Source organism: Megascapheus bottae, chromosome 12 (genome assembly GCF_031878675.1).
Source record: "Megascapheus bottae isolate mThoBot1 chromosome 12, mThoBot2.hap1, whole genome shotgun sequence".
Lineage (NCBI taxonomy): Eukaryota > Metazoa > Chordata > Mammalia > Rodentia > Geomyidae > Megascapheus > Megascapheus bottae.
The window spans coordinates 20660889-20685239 of NC_143520.1; the positions used below are offsets into that span (position 1 = coordinate 20660889).

The 24351-nt window shown below is 38.4% G+C and overlaps 1 protein-coding gene across 1 annotated transcript in view; it reads left to right on the plus strand.

Moving 5' to 3' along the window:
- Itgb6 (integrin subunit beta 6) overlaps positions 1 to 24351 on the plus strand; it is a 59026-nt gene extending 34675 nt beyond the window's left edge. Inside the window, exons 7-12 of the mRNA XM_090342764.1 lie at positions 23 to 437; positions 2421 to 2643; positions 6659 to 6756; positions 11513 to 11632; positions 16417 to 16583; positions 21988 to 24351. Of these exons, the coding sequence (XP_090198890.1) occupies positions 23 to 437; positions 2421 to 2643; positions 6659 to 6756; positions 11513 to 11632; positions 16417 to 16583; positions 21988 to 22086 (1122 nt within the window). The 3' untranslated portion in view covers positions 22087 to 24351. The remainder of the gene's footprint in view (positions 1 to 22; positions 438 to 2420; positions 2644 to 6658; positions 6757 to 11512; positions 11633 to 16416; positions 16584 to 21987) is intronic.

The following is a 24351-nucleotide window of genomic DNA, read 5'->3' on the forward strand; positions in this document are numbered from 1 at the left end:
TAATGACTATTTTCTTTTCCAGGCTTCATTCAACATAACTGTGACCATACCAAACTGTGAGAGAAGTAGGCATATTCTCATAAAGCCCATGGGGCTGGGGGACACGCTGGAAATACTTATCAATCCAGAATGTGACTGTGACTGTCAGAAAGAGATAGAAGTGAACAGTTCTAAATGCCACCATGGGAATGGCTCCTTCCAGTGTGGGGTATGTTCCTGCAACTCTGGCCACATGGGTCCTCACTGCGAGTGTGGCGAGGACACACTGAGCACAGATTCCTGCAAAGAGGCCCCGGATCATCCCTCATGCAGCGGAAGGGGTGACTGCTATTGTGGACAATGCATCTGCCACTTGTCTCCTTACGGAAACATTTATGGGCCATATTGCCAGTGTGACAATTTCTCCTGCGTGAGACACAAAGGGCTGCTATGTGGAGGTAGGTGACAGCAAGACCATCTTCTACTGCCATGGAGCAAGGGTCAGGAAAAGGCTTTGCAATCCTTTCCAGAGTCCTTGTCTCCTGTGCATGGTGGGAGAGAGCCAATAGTCTCTTCTAACAGAATCTGCCTTCCCTAACAGGAGAGAAAAACAAAAAAAAAAACCTAGGCTCTTCCCCAGGTGACTCTTTTCCTTAATTTCCTGTTTTCCATACCATGATTAGTCCCCTTTATTCATGATACACACAGGTCACAATCTGGAGGTTATATGAAGCCAACCAAAGATATCATTGTATCATGAAAAGAATTCATTTAGCAGAATTCCACACAATATTTTTTAAATAAATGTTCATTTATTTTTAAAACAGACCCAAAGTGTGATCTAAGAAGGATACTAACTTCTGTGTTTTATTCTGAATGAAGGGGTTGGAGGGCAACAGAAATGACCAACCAGTACCCAGCCAAATAGCTCTCCCTGATTCTTTCTTCTTGTGAGGTGTGGGGGAGAAATAACAGAAATAAGCTTAATCTGCTTATTGCACTTAGAAAGTCTGACATGGTTTTCTCTTTGAATCAGATATAGCATTTCTATTTAGGAACTATAATGGTGTCTTCAGCTGGGCTCAGAAAACTTCACTAATCTTCTATTTATAGTACCTTCAATTATGACCCTTAATCATGACTCAAAAGCTATTTTAGTTTTTGGAAATCTCACAAGAATTGTTGCTCCCTAATCACTTTCTCTTTTTAAAGATATAAGAAAAGTAAAAAGATTATTTAAACTCAACCAAGTGATGCAGTATCTATGCTGTGCCAGGCACAGGGTTTAGTGTAGGCACAGAAAGTGAGCCTAGCATTGCAAACAGATTCTGCTGCTCTAATTTGCAAAGTCAACCAACCACACATGGCACTGCTTCCTGGCTCCTGTGGCTCTCACTTATTCTATGTGTGGCTAGTTGCTGTTTTGTTGAAATGCTATGACCACAAAATTCTTTAATCACCCAGGTCTTTCCACCATCTGGAAGCACTCAAAGATAGAGGGCTTCACTGATTTCTTTTTTCCTTACCCAAATTCTATTAGTCTCTGTTATGCTGATTCTAAGAGATAGGAATCATAATGGGCAAAGAGTATTAGAGAAAAAACTCTTCCTATTATGTACTTACAGTTATTTGTCAATGGCATTCCAGAAAGATCTATCCCTCTCAAAAGAGTCTGGTAATTCTGTCCTGATCTTTGGTTATCATCTTCCCTCTACATGAGATCAATATAAAGAAGGTGTTGTTTTACAGGGGCAGTTACTCAAGATGACTGGTTGCTTGGAAATATCAATGAACTAGGTTATCGGATCTAGAGACCAGGAAAGAGAAAGGTTTCTAAATTCTGAAGGAATGTTTAGGGGTTTTGCCTTGGTAGTGTTTCTCTGCTCTGGTAATAAGGGTTTTCTTATTTTCTGCCACCTCATTTTACATTTAGTAATATAAGAGTATTCTCAAGGCATTTGGAAAGGCATATTTCATCTAATGATACCCATAAATCATTTTTCAGAATACCACAGATTAGAAATTGTTCCCTATACTTTCCCTTTCATAGAAGAAGAAACAAAAAAGACATCCTAGTTTTAAAGACCACTTACATCTCAAACTTAATAGCATCAGCCCAAAATAGTTAGTTATTCTTAGTTTTAAATTAATTGGTTCAATTATGAATTACATAGATTATGAAGTGCTGTGGGAGTATGTCTTGACATAGATGCAGATAACTGTCAATTGCTCTTTCACTCAACAGGTCTTTTGAGTATAATATACATATATGAGAGACTATATATGCACACACTAAATATTTGTACACACATACACATTAGATTCCCAGACACACTCATGCACACAACTTTTCTCAATTACTTATTTAGTCTTTTTAATAGCATTTAAAAAACTTACAACCTCAGGTGGACCAGAAGCTACATGAAATGTGTGTTTTACAGATAACGGGGACTGTGACTGTGGGGAGTGCGTGTGCAGAAGCGGCTGGACTGGTGAGTACTGCAACTGCACCACCAGCACTGATGCATGTGTCTCTGAAGACGGGGGACTCTGCAGTGGTCGAGGGGACTGCGTGTGTGGCAAGTGTGTCTGCACAAACCCCGGAGCCTCAGGGCCCACCTGTGAACGCTGCCCTACCTGTGGTGACCCCTGCCATTCTAAAAGGTAATGCCTTCCTTGGTACCCTTTGTAGACAGGTTTCCTTATGATAAAAGTGTTAAGGACATTTTGTAAATTCAGAGCCCAAATCTTTACTGGATTTGGTCTCTGAATATTTATTAAAATGTACAGTATGGCTGGGAACCTGGATATAGTGTGTATTTTCTCTCCTCTCCTCTCCTCTCTTCTCTTCTCCTCTCCTCTCCTCTCCTCTCCTCTCCTCGCCCATGCCCTTGCCTCCCCTTTCCTCTCTCCTCTCCTCTTTTATCTTTCTCTCACCTCTCTCATCTTTTCTCCCATTTAGTCTCATCTCTTTCTCCCTTATCTTGTCTCTCTCTCCTCTCTTCTCTCTCCTTTCTTTGCTCTTTCCTCACTTCACTCTTTCCTGTCCTCTCTCTCTCTCTCTCTCTCTCTCTCTCTCTCTCTCTCTCTCTCTCTCTCTCTCTCTCTCTCTCTCTCTCTCTCATCATTCTCTTCTCTATTTCTCCTTCCCTTTCCTCCTTTCCCCTCTCCTTCCTACCTTTTACACAATGACAATGTGGCATTTCTGCTAGAGACAATGAAGTGGGGCCAATGTCCCACACTGATGGTAGAACATGGCCCCTGAGTTGCAGTTGCAGCCACTCAGAAGAAATACCTTGGAGAGACTCTGCTGCCACCCACTTGCAGTCAGTGCCTTGGGGTGGGGGTGCCACCCAAACCTGCTTTCTTATCTAGAAGTGGAGCTCCTGACTTGACAGGTGAATTCATTCCTACTCTCAGGCTGATGGAGGCAAAGAAGCAAAAGGACTCTCTCCGCTTTCCACACCCCCTCCCCTCCACTTTCATTGCTTGTGTTCTTCGGTGCCTTTTTATGGTCTGTCATTATACATACCTATTGTGTTTTCTATTTTCATCCTATAAGAACAATAACAACTGAAAAAACCCACATTTTCTTATTTTTCAGTAAGAGAACTACTTCATTTATTAGGAATCACTTGGTCAAATTGGGGCAAATTTTGTGGGTCAGATGAAAAAGCATCTCAATGTTGACTGGGCCGTGAGACAGTATTGTTACCAGAAAGTTAGTAATGCTAATTGAGCTCAGTCCGTGAGTCCATCCTAAGAATCCAACAGAACAGAAGTGATAGGAAAGTTTAATACGAGAGAAATATGGAACGAAAGCGATTCCGTGCTATAGATTGCCATAGGGAAATGACACTTTAGTTCACCTTCAGTGACTTCAGGATCCAAACCTGAGAATTTGGTCTAAGTAGAGGAATAAGTAGCAGCAGACACTAAACATAGACATGATTTAAGAGTCCCAGTTACAGTTTCCTGGCTGGTCATTATCTAAATTCTGCTTTTCCTGGGTTCCTGGAAAAGTTGTTATCACTGTCTCAGTATCTGGTTTCCAGGTCATGACTTCTCTGGCTTCAGGGTGCAGCCAAGCTATTACTGGTGATTATCCTCATTTTGAGGTGATCTGCCCTACAAGGTGCTTCTGCTCCTTAGGGGTAGTTTTAGTCCCTGTCCTAAAGATGTTTTCTATCAGCCCTGTTCTCCCTGGAGCCCAAGGTAACACCGAGGTGACTCTGGAGACACTGACTTAAAACAATGACCAACACAGATGCCAGGCTTTTCTCCTGCTTTGAAGTAATTATGGCAGTATGAACAGTTCAAAGTTCCCTATGCATATTTTCATTAACTGGTACATCACTTTTTATGCAGAGGTCATTCACCTTTCAAGTGGCAAGACTTCTCAGTCACTGCCCATGGCTATAACACATGTCAGAAGAGTGGCATAACTAGATTTCCTTGAATATATCAAATGTAACATGTAGGGCTGGGCTTGAGATCAGTGGTGGAGTGCTTGCTTAGGGGGTGTATAGCCCTGCATTCAATCCCCGTTATGGCAAGGGAAAAAAAGTAAAATGTTCATTTAAGTAGTCAATCATAGTGGCCCATGACTATAATTTCAGCTGCTCAAGAGACAGAGATAGAAGCATCTTGAGTTTAAGGCTTTCTGATAACATTAGTGAAACCCTCAAAAACAAAATAAAGCTAGGTGCAGTGGCTCACACCTGTAATCGTAGCTACTCAGAAGACTGAGATCTGAGGATTGTGGTTCAAAGCCAGCCTGGACCCTAAAAAGTCCATGAGGCCCCTATCTCCAATAAATCACCAGAAAACTGGAAGTGGCACTGTGGCTCAAGGGGTAGGGCAATAGCCTTGAATTGAAAAGATCAGGGACAGTGAGTGCCCAGGCCCAGAGTTCAAGGCTCACAACAGACAAAAAAAATACAAACACAAAGTACAGCTCAAGTGAAAAAGTGATTCCCTAGCTAGCATGTACGGGACTGCCATTACTTTGTATCTGTAAACATGATAAAATCGTGTGTGAGTGTGTGTGTGCTCGTACAGGCTCACATGTGCTTGCACACCAGTCCTGGGGCTTGAACTCGGGGCTTGGGTGCTATTCCCTGAGTTTCTTTAGCTCTTTACCACTTGAGCCACAGTGCCACTTCTAGCTTTTTCTGTGTAATTTGTTGAACATGGGCTTTTATGCCCAGACTGGCTTCAAATTGAGATCCTCAGATCTCAACCTCCTGAGTAGCTAGGATTACAGGAACGAGTGACCAGAGCCTGGATTGATTCACTCTTAAATCTGGTTCATGAAATATAAAATAAGAACCAAACTAGTTCAAAGTTGGGACTCAGAATGATCTTCTTAGTGTTTCTGTTATTTTGAAATTTGTCCATTCATTTATTTGTGCATACATTCATTTATTGAATACGTATTAAATACCTGCTGTATGCCAAGAATGATATTAGACCATGAACAGAGAAGACTGCTACAATTAGTATCTACCTTTGTGTTGAGAATGTAATGGGAAAGACAGATGCTTTGTAAAGTAATTACAGAGATACGTGGGCTGCCATTCACAATGGGCATGCAAAATCTGCTATTGAACTACAGGGCAAGGGAAGACCTGCCAGTCTTACTGGAGCAGTCCCCTGAGAAATGTGCAAAGGTATTCCAAACCTCACCAGGCCCTCACCGTTACCCCAAATAAATATATAATTTAGACATAGTACTTATTATACAGAGGCAACCTCACAAGTCCTCTGTCCCCATTCCCACAGGCCCCTTCTGTAAATGAGTTCTGGGGTTCCATTGCAAGGATCTAGCTGTGTCCATGGATTAGGAAGGATTTGCCCTAACAGTGAAGCTCTAACTGAGACTCAGGGAGCATGGAAGGAGAGGCTTCAAGCACAGTACACATACCCATGCGATGCAGGGAGAAGCATCTAAAATAGAATCTCAGAAAACTTTTGCTATTTTGGCTTACTCCAAGCACAAATTATTTGCTAAGTGATTTGCAGCCTAAGATTAATTCAGACTCTAAATTTCACTTTGCTCCCTAGACAGCTTTAAGGTAGCTTACTTTCCTTATGTCCTTGAAGGTACTCTTCTATAAACAGCAATCCTTTATTTAAGCTTGAATTAATGAAGATCCAGACACTAATTCTAAGCTTTAAAAAAATCATCCTTATCAAAGAGAGTAGCACAAAAGTGAAATTTTTAAATAATTACCTAAGATATATTAAGACCACTAATCATTCTTAAAGTTCTGGTTGAGGTACAGATTATTTGTGTTACATCATTCCTAACTTTGTCCAGACACTAATCATATTTATGAATATAAATTCTCCCTAGGAAAAAGTAAAGTGAAAATATAGAAATAAATCAAAAACTGAAACAATTTTTTTTCTTAACCAATCAGCTGCAATCACTACAGAAAAATGATTATAGTAGCTATTATCAAGGTTGGCTCAGGGAACATTGATTACTAAGTGGAATTCAAAATAATTCAGTGTCATCTTGGACATCTTTCTGAAAGTAGCAAAAGGCCCAATGTCATCTATAAGACAGTCCTGTAGTACAATCTGCAACAGGAATAGTAAGGCAATATCTAGTAAGGCAGTGTCTACTTTCCACTACCATGAACTGACAAATTCTGTTGAATTCTGTCCACAGAAGCTGTATTGAATGTCACCTGTCTACAGATGGCCAGGCTCAAGAAGAATGTGTGGATAAATGCAAACTGATTGGGGCAACCATCAGTGAGGAAGAAGGTGCTACTTGTCTTAAATTCGTTTCCTTTATGTATTTCCTCAGAGGCAGACACACTGTGAATCAGGGGGTATCAGTAGCTTGACCCCGTTTACACCAGGACATTAGCTCACTCACATTCTTTTTTATAAATAGTAGATGCATTTTATAAGGCAAAACTTTTATGGCTTGGGATGTGAGCAATTTAAATTCATAGCTATTTTATTGGACTTCAGCTCTGTTGGCAAGTTCACCTCTGCTTAACAAATGCAATTGTAGAGAATTCCAGAATCGTTTATTTTCCAAATGAAAAAGGGAGAAAATTGAAGAAATAGCTAAGTGCTAACCCCCTGCCCCTATCTAAAATCATCCTCTATCATCTGATTGCCTTATTTCAAGATACAATAAAGCCAGCTATAAAACAGTTTGCCTGACTGAAGCTCCTGGGTGTTAAGCAGTTTCTGTTCATGGTCATTTCGCCCTCATCCCTCCACATATTTTGCTTTTACTTCCATTCTTCCAATCATAGGCATTGTGTGGCCATATATTTAATTCCCTTTGGCCTCATCCCCCAAATTCACGAAGTTCCTAATATATGCTAAGCAAACAAAGCTCTTGCTTTTGTCTTTCCTTTCAAATTTAATTACTTAAAATGAGATGCATTCTAAGAAAAGATTTTATCTCAAATATCTAAATCCATTGCATTAAGGCTGGGATGGCCACATAAATAAATAACTTATGAACCTCTTTAAAGCAAAGGTTCTTCTTTCCTAAAAGGACAATGGTGTGGAGTTTGGCCTTGCATCTTTATAAATTTCACATTATCACACTGCTCAGATAGAATTATGGCTCCATACACATGATAGAGGTAGCCAAGTTGTGTCTTGAGTAAGGGGAAAAAAATTGAAGACAATGTGGACTTTGACTAGATGAAAAGAGAATAGGGAAAATAATCTATTTCCAAAATGGAATAATAGAATGGCATCTATGTTCTTTTGAAAATTATTTACTTTTACTCAAAAGTGAGAGTTCTGATCACATTTCTGTATGTGGAGGGCTTGATCAGTGCTCATAAAATCCTTGTCTGTGCTTTTCTGCTGACGAAGTGTGTTTGGATAAGCACACTAAATAATAAATGGGACAACATGGTATGTGAATGAAACTAACACGAAAGATAAAGCACATCTTTATGTCACCTGAGTGAGGCAGCACTTTGGGCATCGAAGTTAAGTTAGTGACTGGTACTGGGTCTTAGCATATCTTTCTAGACACATTTCCTAGCAAACACTGGGGAGACTTAACTAGTTGTCTCTGGAAAATGAGCAAAAATTGATGAAAATGTCCTGCAAATGACAAGAATTCTATTCAGTGGCAACAAGGAAAATCTAATGTGCTTCAGGAGAAAAGCAGAAAGTCTTAAACACACGTAACTCATGATAGTGTGTCAAGGGTAGTAACTATATTTAAGTATACATATTCCTGAGTAAGTTATCATAAATGCTTTGATTTGAGATAAATACTAGGCTCAGGTCAGCTTTAAAATGTTTACTTATTTGTGTGTGTGTGTGTGTGTGTGTGTGAGTGTGTCTGACTAAAATATACTCAAAAGATGAGGACACAATTCTAACTTGGAGAATTAAGATAACAATTGAATTACTAATACTTATTATAGACTACATACATATACACATATTTAAAACATATTAAAATAAAGAATACTTACATATAAAACTAATATTTAAAACACTAATATGATGAACTTCAGAGAAAAGTATTTGTCATACTGTCAATTTAAAATTCACATTTCTAATGTGCCTTTTTGGTAAGTCTTGTTACAAGTGACTTCCCCAGTTATATTATTTGATCATATCATTTCCAAATGCTCATATCTTCTTTGCCCATCTAAAGGGTCATTTAGCAACCTTCCTTTCCCTAGCTAAGGACATTAATGGTCAAATAAAAGATACATAGCTTTATCATTTGTATTAACTGTCTCTCTGTTGTACTGTGAGTGCCTTGGGTTGGCACATCTAAGAACATGGGACTTAATCTTGTGCATTGCCCTTTTGTAATTTTTATTAAAGTAGTTATGTTTTTAATTTATTCCAGTATTTACATATTCACCTTGTTATTCAAAGTATGTCCCATAGGACTCTCTGAGTATAATAGTGAAAATACCTATATTATCCATGATGATTATACAAATTTTGAAAATGGGACAGTAATTTTCTTTGCAATATTTCTGAGAGTTGTTATATACATTAAATCAATTGTGTGTGAGAGAGAGACTGAGAGAGATAAAGAGAAAGAGATACAGAAAGAATCACAGGGTAAACCTACTGTATATATCATAGAATCTTTTGTTTCCCCCTCTTTGGAAACCATGTTCCTTGAGAACTGCTAACTGATTCCAGAGCTGAAGATTTAAAATACACAGGATTTTTTTTTGACTCAGTAGTATAGACAGTTTGTTTTTCGCATCCTTTCTGGGCATCCCCAGACTCCACCTCTTCACCAATATTCTCACATTTCTTCCTTCTCTAAGGATGATTTCATGGACCAGTGGACATCTTATTTCCCCTGTATTATTCTAGGGCAGCAATGTAGACAATCACAAAAGAAGGTGAAAGAAAGAAAGAAAGAAAGAAAGAAAGAAAGAAAGAAAGAAAGAAAGAAAGAAAGGTCCATTTTTATGAACAACAAAAGAAGGCCTTAGCTGCTAATTATGCAAATCTTTCACTGCACATTTGATAATACTATTTCAATACCCAAACACTGCAAAACAGGCCACATCTAGAGTTGGAACAGTTAGGAAGAGGAACAGAGAAATAATTAAAGCAAGATGGGAGTCGTGACTCAAAGGTCATAGCCACAGTTCCATTAAGACTTAAAAAATACTGGCTGAGAAAAGTAAACCTCCCTGCGCTTCAGTGCTATTTGAAAAAAAAATTTAAAGCAGGATTAATATTACTGAAATGAGTATGATAAGCTATCTACCTATTCTACCTGAGAAGCAAATGTTCCATTAAAGGAATTCAAGACAAAAATGTGAATCTGCACCATTGTGGTAGAAAGAAGGAAGGAAGAAAACACTCCAGCAAGCAAAGGCAGGGCCCCTACGATTGTGTAGTTAATTGGAGTGGCAAAGGAGACAGAGGTGTGATGAAGGCCATCTGAAAATAACAGAAGTATGAATTATACATGCGGTGCCATTTACATCAAACACAGGAAATAACACAAATTTTACTAATCAAGAGTTGCCCAGAGCTCCCCTAAACCTTTAAATCAGAAGCATCTTATTAAAATGCTTATTAAATCACTCACTCAAAGTCCAAGCCTCTATGAACATCACCAGCATCTCTCATCAGAAAACCCGGAGAAGTCATCCAGAACCTATTTTCAAAACTCCCAGGTGATTTAGATGATCATAAGCATTTGGAAATGACCAAACTAGGATAATTTGTAATTGGATTTCTTTGCAAATAAATGAATGTTTCTCTTGAGTTCAAAAACATTTATTCACTTAAATCTATTATCTGAAATCATATTTATAATGCTGAATGTTTTCTTAGTCCCTTCTCATGAATAATACAAGGCATACTTCACACAAAACTTACCAGGTTTTTATCTTATAAGCCCAAAACAAAGATAACAAATAATGACCCTGTAATATTTCTCTTTCTGTAGCTATAATACTTTTGTAGCCAAGGAAGCTGTCATTTGATTTTTTTTCATAAGGATCAGAGAAATACATGTAATTCTGTTTTATTAACACCGTTTTGTTTTAGCCAGAAAGAAGTTGTGACTTGAAAAAGAATGTGTCCAAGATGCTCTTGGGTAGTGTCCATTTAATACTCTGACCTATCATATCAAAACACTAATATGTGGCCATATGTCTTACAAATTTAGATTAAGAGTAAATGATCCATTGCATTTACCAGTTTCTAAAGAGTAGTGTTTGCAATAATATCATTAGAAAAATGTCTCCAACTCGGAAGAGAGGAGGTTCGCTTTTTAGTTTTGTTTTAATTCATAAAATACTAGATAATTTTGGAAGAAGAGTTGAACCATTGAAATTTCTGTTACAGTAATGTCTAATTCTGTCCTTTGTTTTGTTTCATTCTTTTCAACAAACTTAAGAAAAAATTCAGTTAGGAAAACTGGACTTTTTGGTTTTTAATTAACTAAAGAGCAGTCCTGAATGACAAAGTGTCATTCCAGGTTCCTTCTAATCTGAGGTTTACCTTTATCTTATAGTTCCCTGAGCTACATTAACAATTCTACCTCTGTTTCTTGCTATTAATTTATTTTCACTGTGCTGACAGCCTGTGGTCAGCAATCTTGACTGCATCTTTGTGAGAAAGGACCCTTTAGAAGTATCAGTATCCATTTGAACTATGCAGAAATGTAATCCAGCCTTCCTCCCAGATGCTCTCACAGTCCCTCATTTCCATAATCAGGGCCATTCTGTTTCCCAAGCAGCTGTGGGCACCTGCCTTGCAGTGCTTTCTCTCTATTGAAATCCTGCCCATATCCATTTGATAGGTACAAAGATGATAAGTCCTGATTGACCACATCTGGGACTGTTCTGGATCATGAAATAAAACCAGAAATCATACTTGGTGGGGGGAAAAAACAACTAAAACTCCATGCCTTTTCTGTTTCATTCTGCCACACTAAAAATTCTCATTTGCATATTAAAACTCAATACTACTTTGCTTTAAAAATAATCTCTTTTGGAATCTCAGTTAACCTAATGAATGACTCTTTTATCTGCAGATGTCTCAAAGGATAGTTCTGTTTCCTGCTCTCTGCAAGGAGAAAATGAATGTCTTATTACGTTCCTAATAACTACCGATAATGAGGGGAGAGCCATCATTCACAACATCAATGAAAAAGGTGGGTGGTTTGCCTTCCATTGTCAATGCCAAGCAATACTACAGGAGAGACAAAAAGACACTTCAGGTAGCTTACCAGAAAAGATGGTTGCCGATTTTAGGTGGAGTGTCTCTACTTCCCCAAAGATTGAAAGATACTCATTAAAAGATCTGCTGTGTCCCAATGTCTTTTATTAAGACCAGATAACAGGATGCCTTGTATCTGCTCCAATCATCATCTCTCTAAAAGTTAGCTGCTGAGTTGTACGAAGGTGAACTGATCAAATGAAAGAAAGGCGAAGGTCTATTATTTCAGTAGCTAACAGGGAGGAGTATAGGGGATTTGAAACATAAGAGTATAGTTAAATTAATAATGAATGTAAAACATGTAAGGCATTGGACATACAATGATTATTCTGAGGCAGACAAGAGAGCGAGACTTCACGTGAACCTGTAGAGCCAGTTTGGGATTTAGAAAATATTCAAATAAAACTTTCATATTCAATAAAGGAAAGAGAGACGTTTACAGTAGGTAGGGAAGGAATCAACTTCTTTGAAATGCATACCCAAGATGCACTTTGCAGTCACCAGTTTAGGAAACAAGGGGAATCACACTTTCTTGGAATGAATTACTTTATAAGGCAAAAATATTGCCTCCTCTTTATCTGTTTTATTAAATTCAATTCTCCAACTCTCTTTTGGGACTGCAACAGTGACTTTAACACATTATCTTCACACCAAAAGTGCCCCTGAAAATATCAACTCTATTGTACTAAAAATGCCTCCCAAAAATTCCTAGGATAGGCTCTTGTTTCAATGCAGAGATTTTTGTATCTAGCTGGTTTTACTTTTTCCCCCATAAAACATGCTTTTGGCTCATAAATATCACATCATTACTGATCATTGTAAACACTTGCATTTCTAGACACAATACAAGGGACATGAGATATTCCCATTTCTCCAAACATTCAGTAATTCTCTGATGCCTTTTTACTGCTGTTATTTTATTTATCCCTATGCGCATGTTGTAGGGATAAAGGAAGCTAGATATTGGGAGGGGGAGAGGGAGGGAAACGGGGACAAAAAACACGAGAAGGGGTATCAGTGTGTGAGAAGTAATGCACCTACTACCTGTGAATATAACTATAACCCCTCTATACATTATCTTGACAATAAAATAAAATATAATAATAATAATAGTAAAGATATGTTTGCAAATGTGCACCTTCTACAAGTCATATCAAGGCCATCCAATGGACACCTTGTTCTAAAATGACCAATGTATGTTAAAATTTAAATGAAAGCAGGTGATATATATAAATATATATATATGAATTACTAATAGGTAGATCTGAATGTATATCCTATATTCTTTAATATTTTACATTTTTAACCCAGAGATGAAATTTTTAAAAATCCTAAAAAGAGAAAGCAGAAAAGAAATTGCCTCAGCAATTGTCCGAGTTCTGGGCAGAAGCCCTGAGAGCAGAGCCAAACCTTAGAATCCAGTAGCCCTTCCACTCCCACAGCACTGAGACATAGGAGTCAGGTAGGGCCAGTTGGAAGTCTGGCCAGAAAAGGGGCAAATGGTAAAGATGAAGGAGAGCGGGAAGTTAATGATTTCTAATGTCCTCCAAGCAAATAGACAAAGGAGTCCATGAACAGTGCCCAACAGAACAGAGCTTCCTTCATCCTCCTTTTTACATATGGAGGGACTTTCAGAGCTTACAGGCGATGTCCAAGTCAAGGAATAACAGCGGAGGAGACACCAGACACTGCAGATGCTACTCCTGCAGTTCCATCTTGGAGATTCTGGCTTGCATGGTCGAGAGGACAGACAAGGAAGCAGAATGCATGTGTTACAGCAACAACATTACAGCTACTTAAAGCACATGCTTATTTGTGCAGCCCTTACTAATGCTGTATACCAGGTGTTATTCCATATGGGTCATCTGAGTAAATGTACTCAATATCCTCAACAACAATATAAAGAAGGTATTACTATTACTTTGCTCTACAGGTAAGGCAACCCAGACATAAAGACATAAATAATTTGCTTGCTCTTGCAATAATAAAGCAGCAGAGCTGGTTGAGGAATTCCTGCAGTTTGGCTTGGAGCCCATGCTCTTAACCATTGTGCTACACTGCCTCCCACTGGTTGTACAATCACAAACAACACCTAAATGACAAAAGATAGTAGCTCAGCATTGCTTCCCATTGCTATTAAGAGAACCGTATTCATTTTCTAGGGACTCAATTAAAAAGGCATGAGATCTATGAACTAAATTTTGTTTATAATTATATCCCCAATAGTAACACTTTCAATATACAATTGGTATAAAAATTAGTAGTGAGATATTTTACATATCATCATGCCTACTACTTGAAATCCAATTAAGAAGAGCCTCGCTTGAAAGCTTCCCATCTCAAGCACTCAATAGCTAGACATAGTGGAGTTACCAGACAGGCCAGAATGACAGCATTAGATACTGAGGATGTTATCAGTAACGCTGACCTCAGACTCCACAGGCAACATTACACACAGAGAGGGAAGGTTTTTTAAAAAGGCCATCCTCTTGTTCCACCAAGAAATCCCTCTTCGATCTGGGTATCAAAGGAAAGATCTAGTTGTGTGTGATTCCTGCTCTGGCATATGATCTAAAACTTTTTTCTGGAGAAACATACAAAGCCCAATGACTTTAAGCTTTTAAAATTATTATCTCAGCCAAACCCCGTCTATTCCTCTTTTATTTCCTACTGGTGAACTCTCCTAGTTCACCTTCTGGCTACAAATCTTGGAAAGCTACATCCTGCTTTGAACAAGAACACATTATGCTCCAGCCGACACACATTCACCAAAGATAAAGCCAGGCTAGTGTACACGCTCCTGCACAGGAGAACTGTTCACATCTCCCAAAAGCTATGATTCATTTGCCATGTGAGAGCACTGACTTTGGATCTGATTAGTAGCCATGCCTTTAGCAATTTTAATTGTGCATAACCTCCTTACATTTATTTTCTATCAAAGAACAAAAGTATATAAAGTCAGGCACCATGCTGTGTGAGGGTCAATATACTTTCTTAGGTCAGATTGGATGTAGATGGGATCTCCATAGTCAACAGCTAAGAGCAATAGCTTTAGGACAAACTAAATAAAATTCTTCCTCCTCATTAGCTACTGCAAATTTTGCTCATTTCTTGCAAAGGGATGCAGACAGATAATGATCATTTTCATGCAAAATATTTTCCCATGAAAGCAAAAGAAGAGCTTAATTATAATGTTTCATTAAGAAATGTATCACCTCCTAGGCATATTGCAAGGATTATTAGTCATTCTGCTGTCAATAAAGGAAAGTACTGTAAAATTGCAAAATTACATTAATACTGTCAATAAATTCAAAATGCCATTTTATGGAGTTTTCAAGTTGAAAGCTTACACAGAACATGTCACTTCCAAAATTCATTTCAAGATAAGAGTCACATGGAATACTTTCAATAATGAATCTGTGATAACATTCAAGATTCTCTGAGTCAGAATCTTAGGGAAAAGTATTTAGCAAGCTGTGGATTTAAGAAGAAAGGTCACCTCTACTTGCTGCTATCATAAGTAAAATTAAGAGAGCTAGGATTTGTTGTGTAGATTAGGTCAAAGGACTTGCTGGAATTCACACTACAGTGTATCACACCAGAGCAATACTCAACCCTTCCTATACCAGTTCATGAATCGTCCAGAAAGTTGGAGCACTGCAGTAAGGGTTCCACAAAATTAAAAGAGAAAAAGCCATGTCTGTCTTTGTAAAAAGAAGAAGCAATAGTAAGCAACAATCTTTACAAGGAATGGGTTTTGTATGGTTTTTAATATAATCTGCTACAATGCTTGTGATTTGGCAAACACATTCCATTTTTTACCTATGTACTTGGTAGAGATCATCTTTCTCATGGTTCTTTAAATATACACAGTCATTCTAACTTCCTTTAACTCAAACATCAAGTATACGGTCATCCTCCACGTTTGCAGGTACAGAATTCTGTGGGTGTTCAAGGCCCTTATACTTGAATTTAACTTCCACATATCTTCTGATATTCTTTACATCATTTCTTGATTACTTAAAAAACCCAATACAATAGAAATGCTATCTAAATATCTAGTATTATTATGTAGGCAACAATTACAAAGGGACAAAAGATTGTTCTACATAGATACAGTTTTCCTAATATTTTCAGTCCATTGTTGGTGCAACGTGAACATGCAGAACATGAGTCTCGAGGAGCTGGCTGTATATTCATTTGCTTTCAATTATTAGACTGTTCCTTTATCTTTTATTCTACTTTGACATAATAAAATCCTATCACTTAAAAATTATGTCTTGAGGGGCCAGGAGTTTGGCCTAGTGGTAGAGTGCTTGCCTAGCATGCATGAAGACCTGGGTTCAATTCCTCGGTACCACATACATAGAAAAAAGCCAGAATTGGTGCTGAGGCTCAAGTGGTAGAGCTCTAACCTTGAGAAAGTCCAAGGACAGTGCTCAGGCCCTGAGCTCAAGCCCATGACTGGCAAAAAAAAATTATGTCTTGAAATTTTGCCAAGACAAAAGGTATCAATATTTACCACCTGCTGCAGAGAACACATGGATGAAAATGCATTAAGAAACATCTCTGTGTGGATTGGGTTGGAGCACAGAGGTAAATTTGCCTGACAGGAACAAGGCCTTTGGTTTTATCATCACACTGGAAAGAAAGCCATCTTTCCTACCTCAAAATATTCATTGTACAATATTCTTAACATAACTCCATTTGTTTTCCCAGACTGCCCTAAACCTCCAAATATTCTCATGATCATGTTGGGGGTCTCACTGGCCATTCTCCTCATCGGGGTTGTTCTCCTATGCATTTGGAAGCTGCTGGTATCATTTCATGATCGCAAAGAAGTTGCTAAATTTGAAGCAGAACGATCAAAAGCCAAATGGCAGACGGTATGTGAACACTTAGGGCTACTCTTTGTCTATTGGACGAGATCTAGTTGAAATACAGGGACCCAATTTTCTTCTGTCTAAGGAAGATTTCAGATGCCACATCCTTTTATTCTCATTCTCCTGATGATGCCCAAATGCTTTTATTTCTGCTCTATTATGTGTTTGGGAGGATGGAGAAGGGCAGGCCAAGGTGTCTCAGTGTGGTGAGGATTTCCACCAATCTAAAGGGTCTCATGAAATCCCTAATGCCATGATTCAGGGATATTGTGGAGGGAGGCTTTGTTTGGTGACACCTCACCTCCAGAACAATCCCTCGAGCCCTATTTGATGAAACATCAGTGTTATACTGAAACATTTCCATAGAATAGTAATGGTGTAGCTAATGGAATAATATTCAGGAATAGTATGAAAGATCAAGCCAATTTCCATAGAAATAGTTGTTACCAATGTAATAACAGGTTAGAAAGCAAAGTTGAGAAGACTTTTGAAATGCCATGCAGTTTGGGAATATCATAAATTTTAAACAGCTACATAAAAACGAAGTCTCAATCTTTAAATATATGTACTCAATAGACATAATTTTAATGTCTTCCCTTCACAGTAGGCAAACAGAAGACAGGAGTACAATTTTCTGTGTTTCTTTTCCACAGGAGAGATAATTACATTTCTAGAGACCCCTGCAAACAATTTCATGGTTTTAATTTCATCTCTCAATCTCTAATGGTGTGTCTAGCTATCTAATAGCAATTATCTTACATTGCTGATTCTAAAAACAGTAGTGTCACTGGAGAAAGTTCGCAAACACAAATACTCCTTTGGGTTCATCTGCCCAAATAAATTGATGTTGGCACTGTTTTCTCTAAGCCTATAGCAATATCTTCAGTTCTGAAAGCAAGTGGACTTTTCTATTTTGGATAATTTTATCTTGATGAAAGATGTATCTATTTAGGCCATTATTTTAAACTAATCATCATATGTGGTACAGGACAAAGGACAATGAAAATTTGTATCTATTTTATTTTCCCATTAAAATGTGTTAGACACAACAATCAAATGTAATGTATACATCTTGTTTGCATACTGATTTGAGCAGTCCAATATTTTTAAGACAACTAGGAAAAATTAATATTCTGGATATTGGAATGATGATAAGGACGTTGATTTGATTTAGTCTGATAAAGGCATGTTGACTTTGTTTGAAAATCACCATATTTTTAGAGATGCAAATGGAAGTGTATAGGAACAAAAGGAAAGGAAGGCTGTGGATTTCTCTGAAATAATTCAGGAATAAAAGAGTGGAAGGAAAGGTAGCTAAGGCAGAGGTACAGAAATAGGATAATTGTGGATGGAGCTGTGGAGGTTTGTTATGTAATTTTCAAAATTAAACAAAATTCTGCAAAGCAAATTGTGGATCTGCAATGAGTATACAACTGCCCCATGGCTAAGTCTTGGGCCAGTTCACATCATCTGACACCCTAGTCAGAGATGTTGTTTTTAACTTTTACCAACTGCAAGCTCATGGCGTGGCAATTTCAAGAGGTCCATCAGGCTAAAGAACGCAGGTAAAATTGCACAATGAGGAACAGGAACACATAGTTGGACAACCTCAGAAGCTTTGCGAAATACTCTTTGCATGCACATTTTGAAGGCAGGTAAACTGAGGATGAGAAAGATTAAGGAATTCCCCAAACCTTTGGTGCAAGTGGAGTTGAAACTTAATGATTCCTTGACCCTCCTAGAATTTAAGCACGCCTTCCACAAACAAGCAGTAGGCAACTGTGCACTCCATAAACTACCAGTCAACATATCTTAATGTTCTTATATAAATGTGCAAGTACCAAAAGATGATTAATACCTCTAAAATAACATTTTAATCAACAGTTAATTTTCCCCAAAACAGGAATTGCTCTCCCTCAGGATGTAGAACATGACTGAAATTCAAATTCCCAATTTTTACTGGTTCTTTGTCTAAAATGGGATCAACACATGCATTAAGCAGATGACAGCATAGATGACAAATATTCCCTTGTGAAATTGAGTTTCCTTAAATAACAAATGTTGGATGTTCCTGACTAGATCATGACTGAGTAATAATTATTCACTTGGATACAAACAAGGTTTGATTCAGATAACAGCTCAGATTTCACTTCTATAGCTTCCTCGAGGAATAGAGGAGGGGTTGTTCAATGTACATGTTAAAAGGTCTTCAATTTAATTGTTATGACTGAATATCTATGTTTTCTCAAGAAGTGAGCTTGACTGACCTTTAAGAAGCAGAGACAGTGGGCTTTCCTGACCCAGAGGCCTACTGAAGTCTTGGGGGACAGTTTAGAGCAGGAGTCTCACCCCTGCCTCCTAGAACATTTATCACAGCCGTAAGGAAAGGTTATCTTTTTATTATACTATTCAAAAATAATTCCTCTACCTATTTCTTCTGAAAATACAAATGAAAGATATTTAAATTCATTTTTGATTAGACATATTTTTCCAGGAAGACAAGTCATTAACTTGAGGCAAAAAAAAAATGTTCAGGCTGACATTTCTTCAGTCCTGAATTGATTTTGTCCTGTACTAAGCAAATCAGGTCTGCATTTGGCAGCTAGGCAATCATTAAGGAAGCTCTGGGTCATGACAGAGAATTTTCTTATTATTGCTTTTTTTATGAACTTGAAAAATATGCCCTTGCATTTTCAGAATCCATCGCCTAAAATTAATACCCCAATATTCCAGGGAAATCAACCCATTCATCCTAGCAAGTTCAAGGGAAAACTTGCTTTGTTTAAATTGTGGAGTGAAGACTCACCAGAAAGGGAATGCAAACCTACCTCTCAGCTGCAGATCTGATGAAAGGAGGTGGATCTGCATGGTTCCAGTGCAGACACTGTTGCACAATTGTACATTTCCCCTGCAAAAACATCTGTATATGCTCAGGAAGCACCCAACTGCATGCACCCCAACAGTAACATACACACACTTGTTCTTCCTCCACTCCATTCTTCCTCCTTACTCTCCTGTTAGGGAAGAATTTGCTTTAGCCATTGTTCCTCTATGCAAGGAACATACTACAAACCTGAATAAATGAAATTGCTCTAAAATGGAGAATAAATGTCATACAATCAAGTTTAAACATTCAACTAAAATCTATGAATATAGTGTTATTATTCTGCCTCTTATAAATCGTTACCTCCTTTATAGTGGACATAAATTCTAGTCAGTGTCAGTGCATTTTATCATAATTGACATGAAATGGGTTGGGACTACAAACAAATGCCCAGCCCTACCAAGACATAAGCTGCTCACAGTCTATTTTTTCTTTGAGTACTTTTTCTGCTCACTAAATCTCCCTCTTTCTCAAGGACAGGCCCCATTCATCGCTTTCACACTCCTTTCTTATGTTTTCCATGTTGTCTCCCCAATTGAGATCCATTTTCTTCTGCGACAAAGTAGTGTTTAGTCTGAAGCTTAGTAGAATTTCATTTATTTGCACATGAGACTCTAAGACCACATCACTTTGTTCTTCAGCTCCAAAACCTCCAAAGTCTTATAGTGACAGGACTCACTCAGGCTAGAGATCTCTCAGAATTATCTAGGACAATCTCAGGAACAGATGCAATATGGCTGTCAGGTTTTCACCCATCATCTACTGCCCGGCAAGGCACCTTTTCTCTGCTTGCACTTCATACACACATGATGCCCTTCTACAAAAACACATAAACAAAGGCAACATGGCACTCTGTAAGAGGTCAGTCTGTTAACTCGGGCAACAGAGAAGCAGGTGCAGGTGCCATGCCTGCCCACAGAGGCTCACTGCGCAGAATCCATGAATAATGGGAGGAAAAAGCTGGGAAATGTTTTCTTTTTACACAGTTCTTTTGAATGTTGAAATAAATGTATTGAGTGTGCAAATACCATCTGGCTTTTTCAAATGGAAGTCTAGAAATTGCTATTATCGGCCTGAGGATGTGGCTTAGTGGTATAGTGTTTGTCTAGCATGCATAAAGCCCTGGATTCAATTCCTAGTACTACATATACAGAAAAAGACCGAAGTGTTGCTATTGTTCAAATGGTAGAGTGCCAGCCTTGAGGAAAAGAGGCTCAGGGATAGTTCCCAGGCCCCGAATTCAAGCCCCAGGACTAGCAAGAAAAGGAAAGAAAGAAAGAAATTGCTCCTGTCTCTACAATTCATGGGATAGGAAACCAAAGTATAGGATTTTGTGACTCATAGGTAGTATCTGCACTGTACACATGCTTAGAAATGGACTTGGAAATGTTAGAAGGATAGAGTAGCTTTACAACCATCTCCAACACCAAATGTGAAGGAAAGCTTTAATGAAGAGTTTATAAGGAAGGCCAGGCGTGGTAGTACATGCCTGTATTTCTAGCTGTGTGGAAGATCACCATCTAAGGCTGGTCCTGAGGAAAAAGTGAGAGACTCTACTTGAAAAATAACTAAAGTAAAAAAGAATAAGAGCATGACCCAAGCAGTATCAAACACAAAGCCCTGAGCCCAAAAAGAGAAAAAGAGAGGGGGGGGAGTGGTTAAAATAAGTAGAAAGGACAAGAAAGGGCAGTATTAATTTGAGCATTTACTGTTTGCCAGACAAGTGCTAAGATACTTCCCAATGGAAGTAAACTGTGTGTTAGTCCCTCTTTAACAGACACTAAGGCTCAGAGTAGCTGGGTAAAGCAAAGTAACAGAGCTGGGTTTGGACCCCAGATGTCTGATGTATTTTTTTTGTGGCCATGGGGCTTAAACTCTGGGCCTGGGCTCTGTCCCTGAGCCATTCAACTCAAGGCTACTGTCCTAACCCTTGAGCCACAGCTCCACTTCCCATTTGGAAATAAGAGTTAATTGGAGATGAGAATCACACAGTCTTTTGTGGCTGGGCTGGCTTTGAACAGAGCTCCTCAGATCTCAAGCTCCTGAGTGGCTAGGATTACAGGTGTGAGTCACCGTGCCTGGATTATGCAGTTCTTTAAAGCGCACTATTGTTCATATTTCTATGTTTCTACATGTTTGACTTTTCCCATTTTTTACTTTTTGAACCATCTGTCTCACTTTCGATTCCCTCTGCTCATTCTGTTCATACTGTACATTTGAGTACTTGTGCTGGGAAAGCAGTGAGCCAAACAGGCCAGGCTTCCTTTCCTTTCCCATGAATTAGTGCATTTCCCAAAGAGGTAAGATTTTAAGAATTTTCACATGGGATTGGCATTGCATATTAGAAAAGCAAAATAAAAATACATTCATTTTAAAATGCTAACAATCAATATTATTCCATGATTTTCAAGATTCAGCTGAGTGTTCCCTCTCCAATTTGAACTATAATGAAAATATGTAGAGGGGTTAAAAAGGTATAACCAGTGTCTGCTTTCATTTCAACCTTTTCTATTTGTTTTTCAGGGAACCAATCCACTATACAGAGGCTCCACGAGTACTTTTAAAAATGTGACCTATAAACATAGGGAAAAGCAAAAGGTAGATCTGTCCAGTGATGGGTAGAAGCCCTTCATGCATGGGAAAAGTCTGCTCCACTGACATGAAAGGTTAATGCACTGTTTGATTTTTCATTCTTTGTTGCTTCAAAGGAGGTGGGTTTAGATAATAATAGGTCATTTAGAGATCAGTCATCTCTACATGAAGGTGAGACGCTGTTGGCAGGTTGAAAACAATCAAGAAGAAGAATTTCCTAAGCAAGGAGGTGACTTTGGAGATCACTTGAGGAATACTCTGTTGCATTAACGTCTCAAAAAAATCATCAGCATGATTCATGGGGGCCTGCTTTGCATTTGAAAAATGTGTGGAATTAGAATCACATTTGTTTCCAGAATCCAACTACCTGACGTCTTTGTCTCAACAAAGTCAGGAAGCTCATGTGCTCATACTGCATACCCACCTTGACAGCTGTTCTAAGCTTGTGGTAAATTTGTCCTTTCTTAAAGGAAGACTTGCTTCAACTCTGTGAGAAATAAGACCTTGGTTTTACTTCAGCTGAAAGCATACAATTCTCCCAAAGAAATCCCAAATATGGAAGATGGAAAATTATGTTTGAGTTATTTTTTTTGTCTAGTCCCGGGCTTGAGCTCAGGGCCTGAGCACTGTCCTTGGACTTTCTCAAGGCTAGAGCTCTACCACTTGAGCCTCAGTACCACTTCTGGCTTTTTTTTTCCTATGTATGTGGTACCAAGGAATCGAACCTGGGTCTTCATGCATGCTAGGCAAGCACTCTACCACTAGGCTAACCTCCCGGCCCTTGTTTGAGTTATTTCTGTTTTTGAATGCATCTTCTCAGGTACACAAACAAGGATTTTATGTCTTATAAATGAGGAAGAAGTAATTTATAAATGAAGTCACCAATAAAAACAAAACAGCCCTATCACTGGGCTAATTTGTAAATTACTAGGAAAATAATCTCTTCAGTATCTGCTTGTTGAGTTTTAGCCTATTCTCCCTCCACCACCTAATTTTATTCAGTGTCAGTCTTCCAAGTAATTGTGCATATTGTCCATTTCTTTTTTGAAAAACTATTTTAAATGGCTAGAGGTTTCCAAGTGTGTTCCAATAACATGAAATCAGGCATATCAAAAGTGAACAAGCCCTTGTAGAGACTTTTTAATCCATCTTCTGTCACATCTGTACACCCTAGCATGCACCTGTCCCTTGTGTGATAGAGATGCATTATATAATATACGTTAAGAAGTTAAAATCTTACTTGTAAAATACCTGTGAATGGGGCCAGGCATGGTTGCATACCCCTATGTTCCCAGAATTTGAGAGGCAGAAGAAGGAAGCTCATGAGTTCCAAATCAGCTTAATACACATGGTAGAAAAAAGAAAACAAAAAATGTGGACAATTAAGGGTCCACCTTAAGGGACTGATCAGAAGAGATGGAATCTGTTGGATATTATTTCTCATGATAGCTGCTGCATTATGAAAAGCTTTCATCTCATATGAACATCATGATGAAGCCGAGGCTGAGAGAGTGAAAGAAGTGAATTCTGAATCTTCATCTTCTAACTCCAAGCCTCTTTTCCTGCCCACTGCATGGGACTGTCCCTTTTATCAGAAAAAAATGATAGATTGTGTTAGTTAAATGATAGCTACCATTTATTTGAAAGTGCACTGGAACTAAAAAATTAGCATTGAAACCATTAGGACAGAGGTGAGTTGTGGTTTTGTGTAGTGTTTATTACATTTCATTAGATTGTAACATGAGGACTTTTGCTCAGTTCCTTAGGGAGGGCTTCGTGGTTGATGGTTGTCTGCTGAGTCACTCAGGTCATCTCAAAAGTTTCTTTACTCCGACCAGACATGTCTATTCAGATTCTGTTGCTTGCTAACCGTTTTTTCTGGTTTCTAAATAACTCAGGAAAATTAGACGATTAGGGGCACATCACGAAATGAAAAAAATTACTACACAATCTCCCTGGGCAGCTGAGGAATGATGCATCCCAGGTTTCTGGCTATGGCCCAGAACCTGAGCAGGTGAACTACTGCTCATGTGAATCCAGTGCCATCTCTAATGGGACAGTTTCGAATTATTTCGCTATTATTATTGAAATGGGATTTTAGAAAATAGGTGTTTCGTGTGTGTGTGTGTGTGTGTGTGTGTGTGTGTGTGTGTATTAGAGTAGAATCTTCTCGTTCTCTAAGTGCTGTTTTGACTCAAGGCAGGACCTTGATAAGGCCAAAACATTAACAGTAGTACTTCTGTTCACTGAAGAGTTATGTTACATGAAGATAAAGCGGTTGTTTTATAAGTTGTT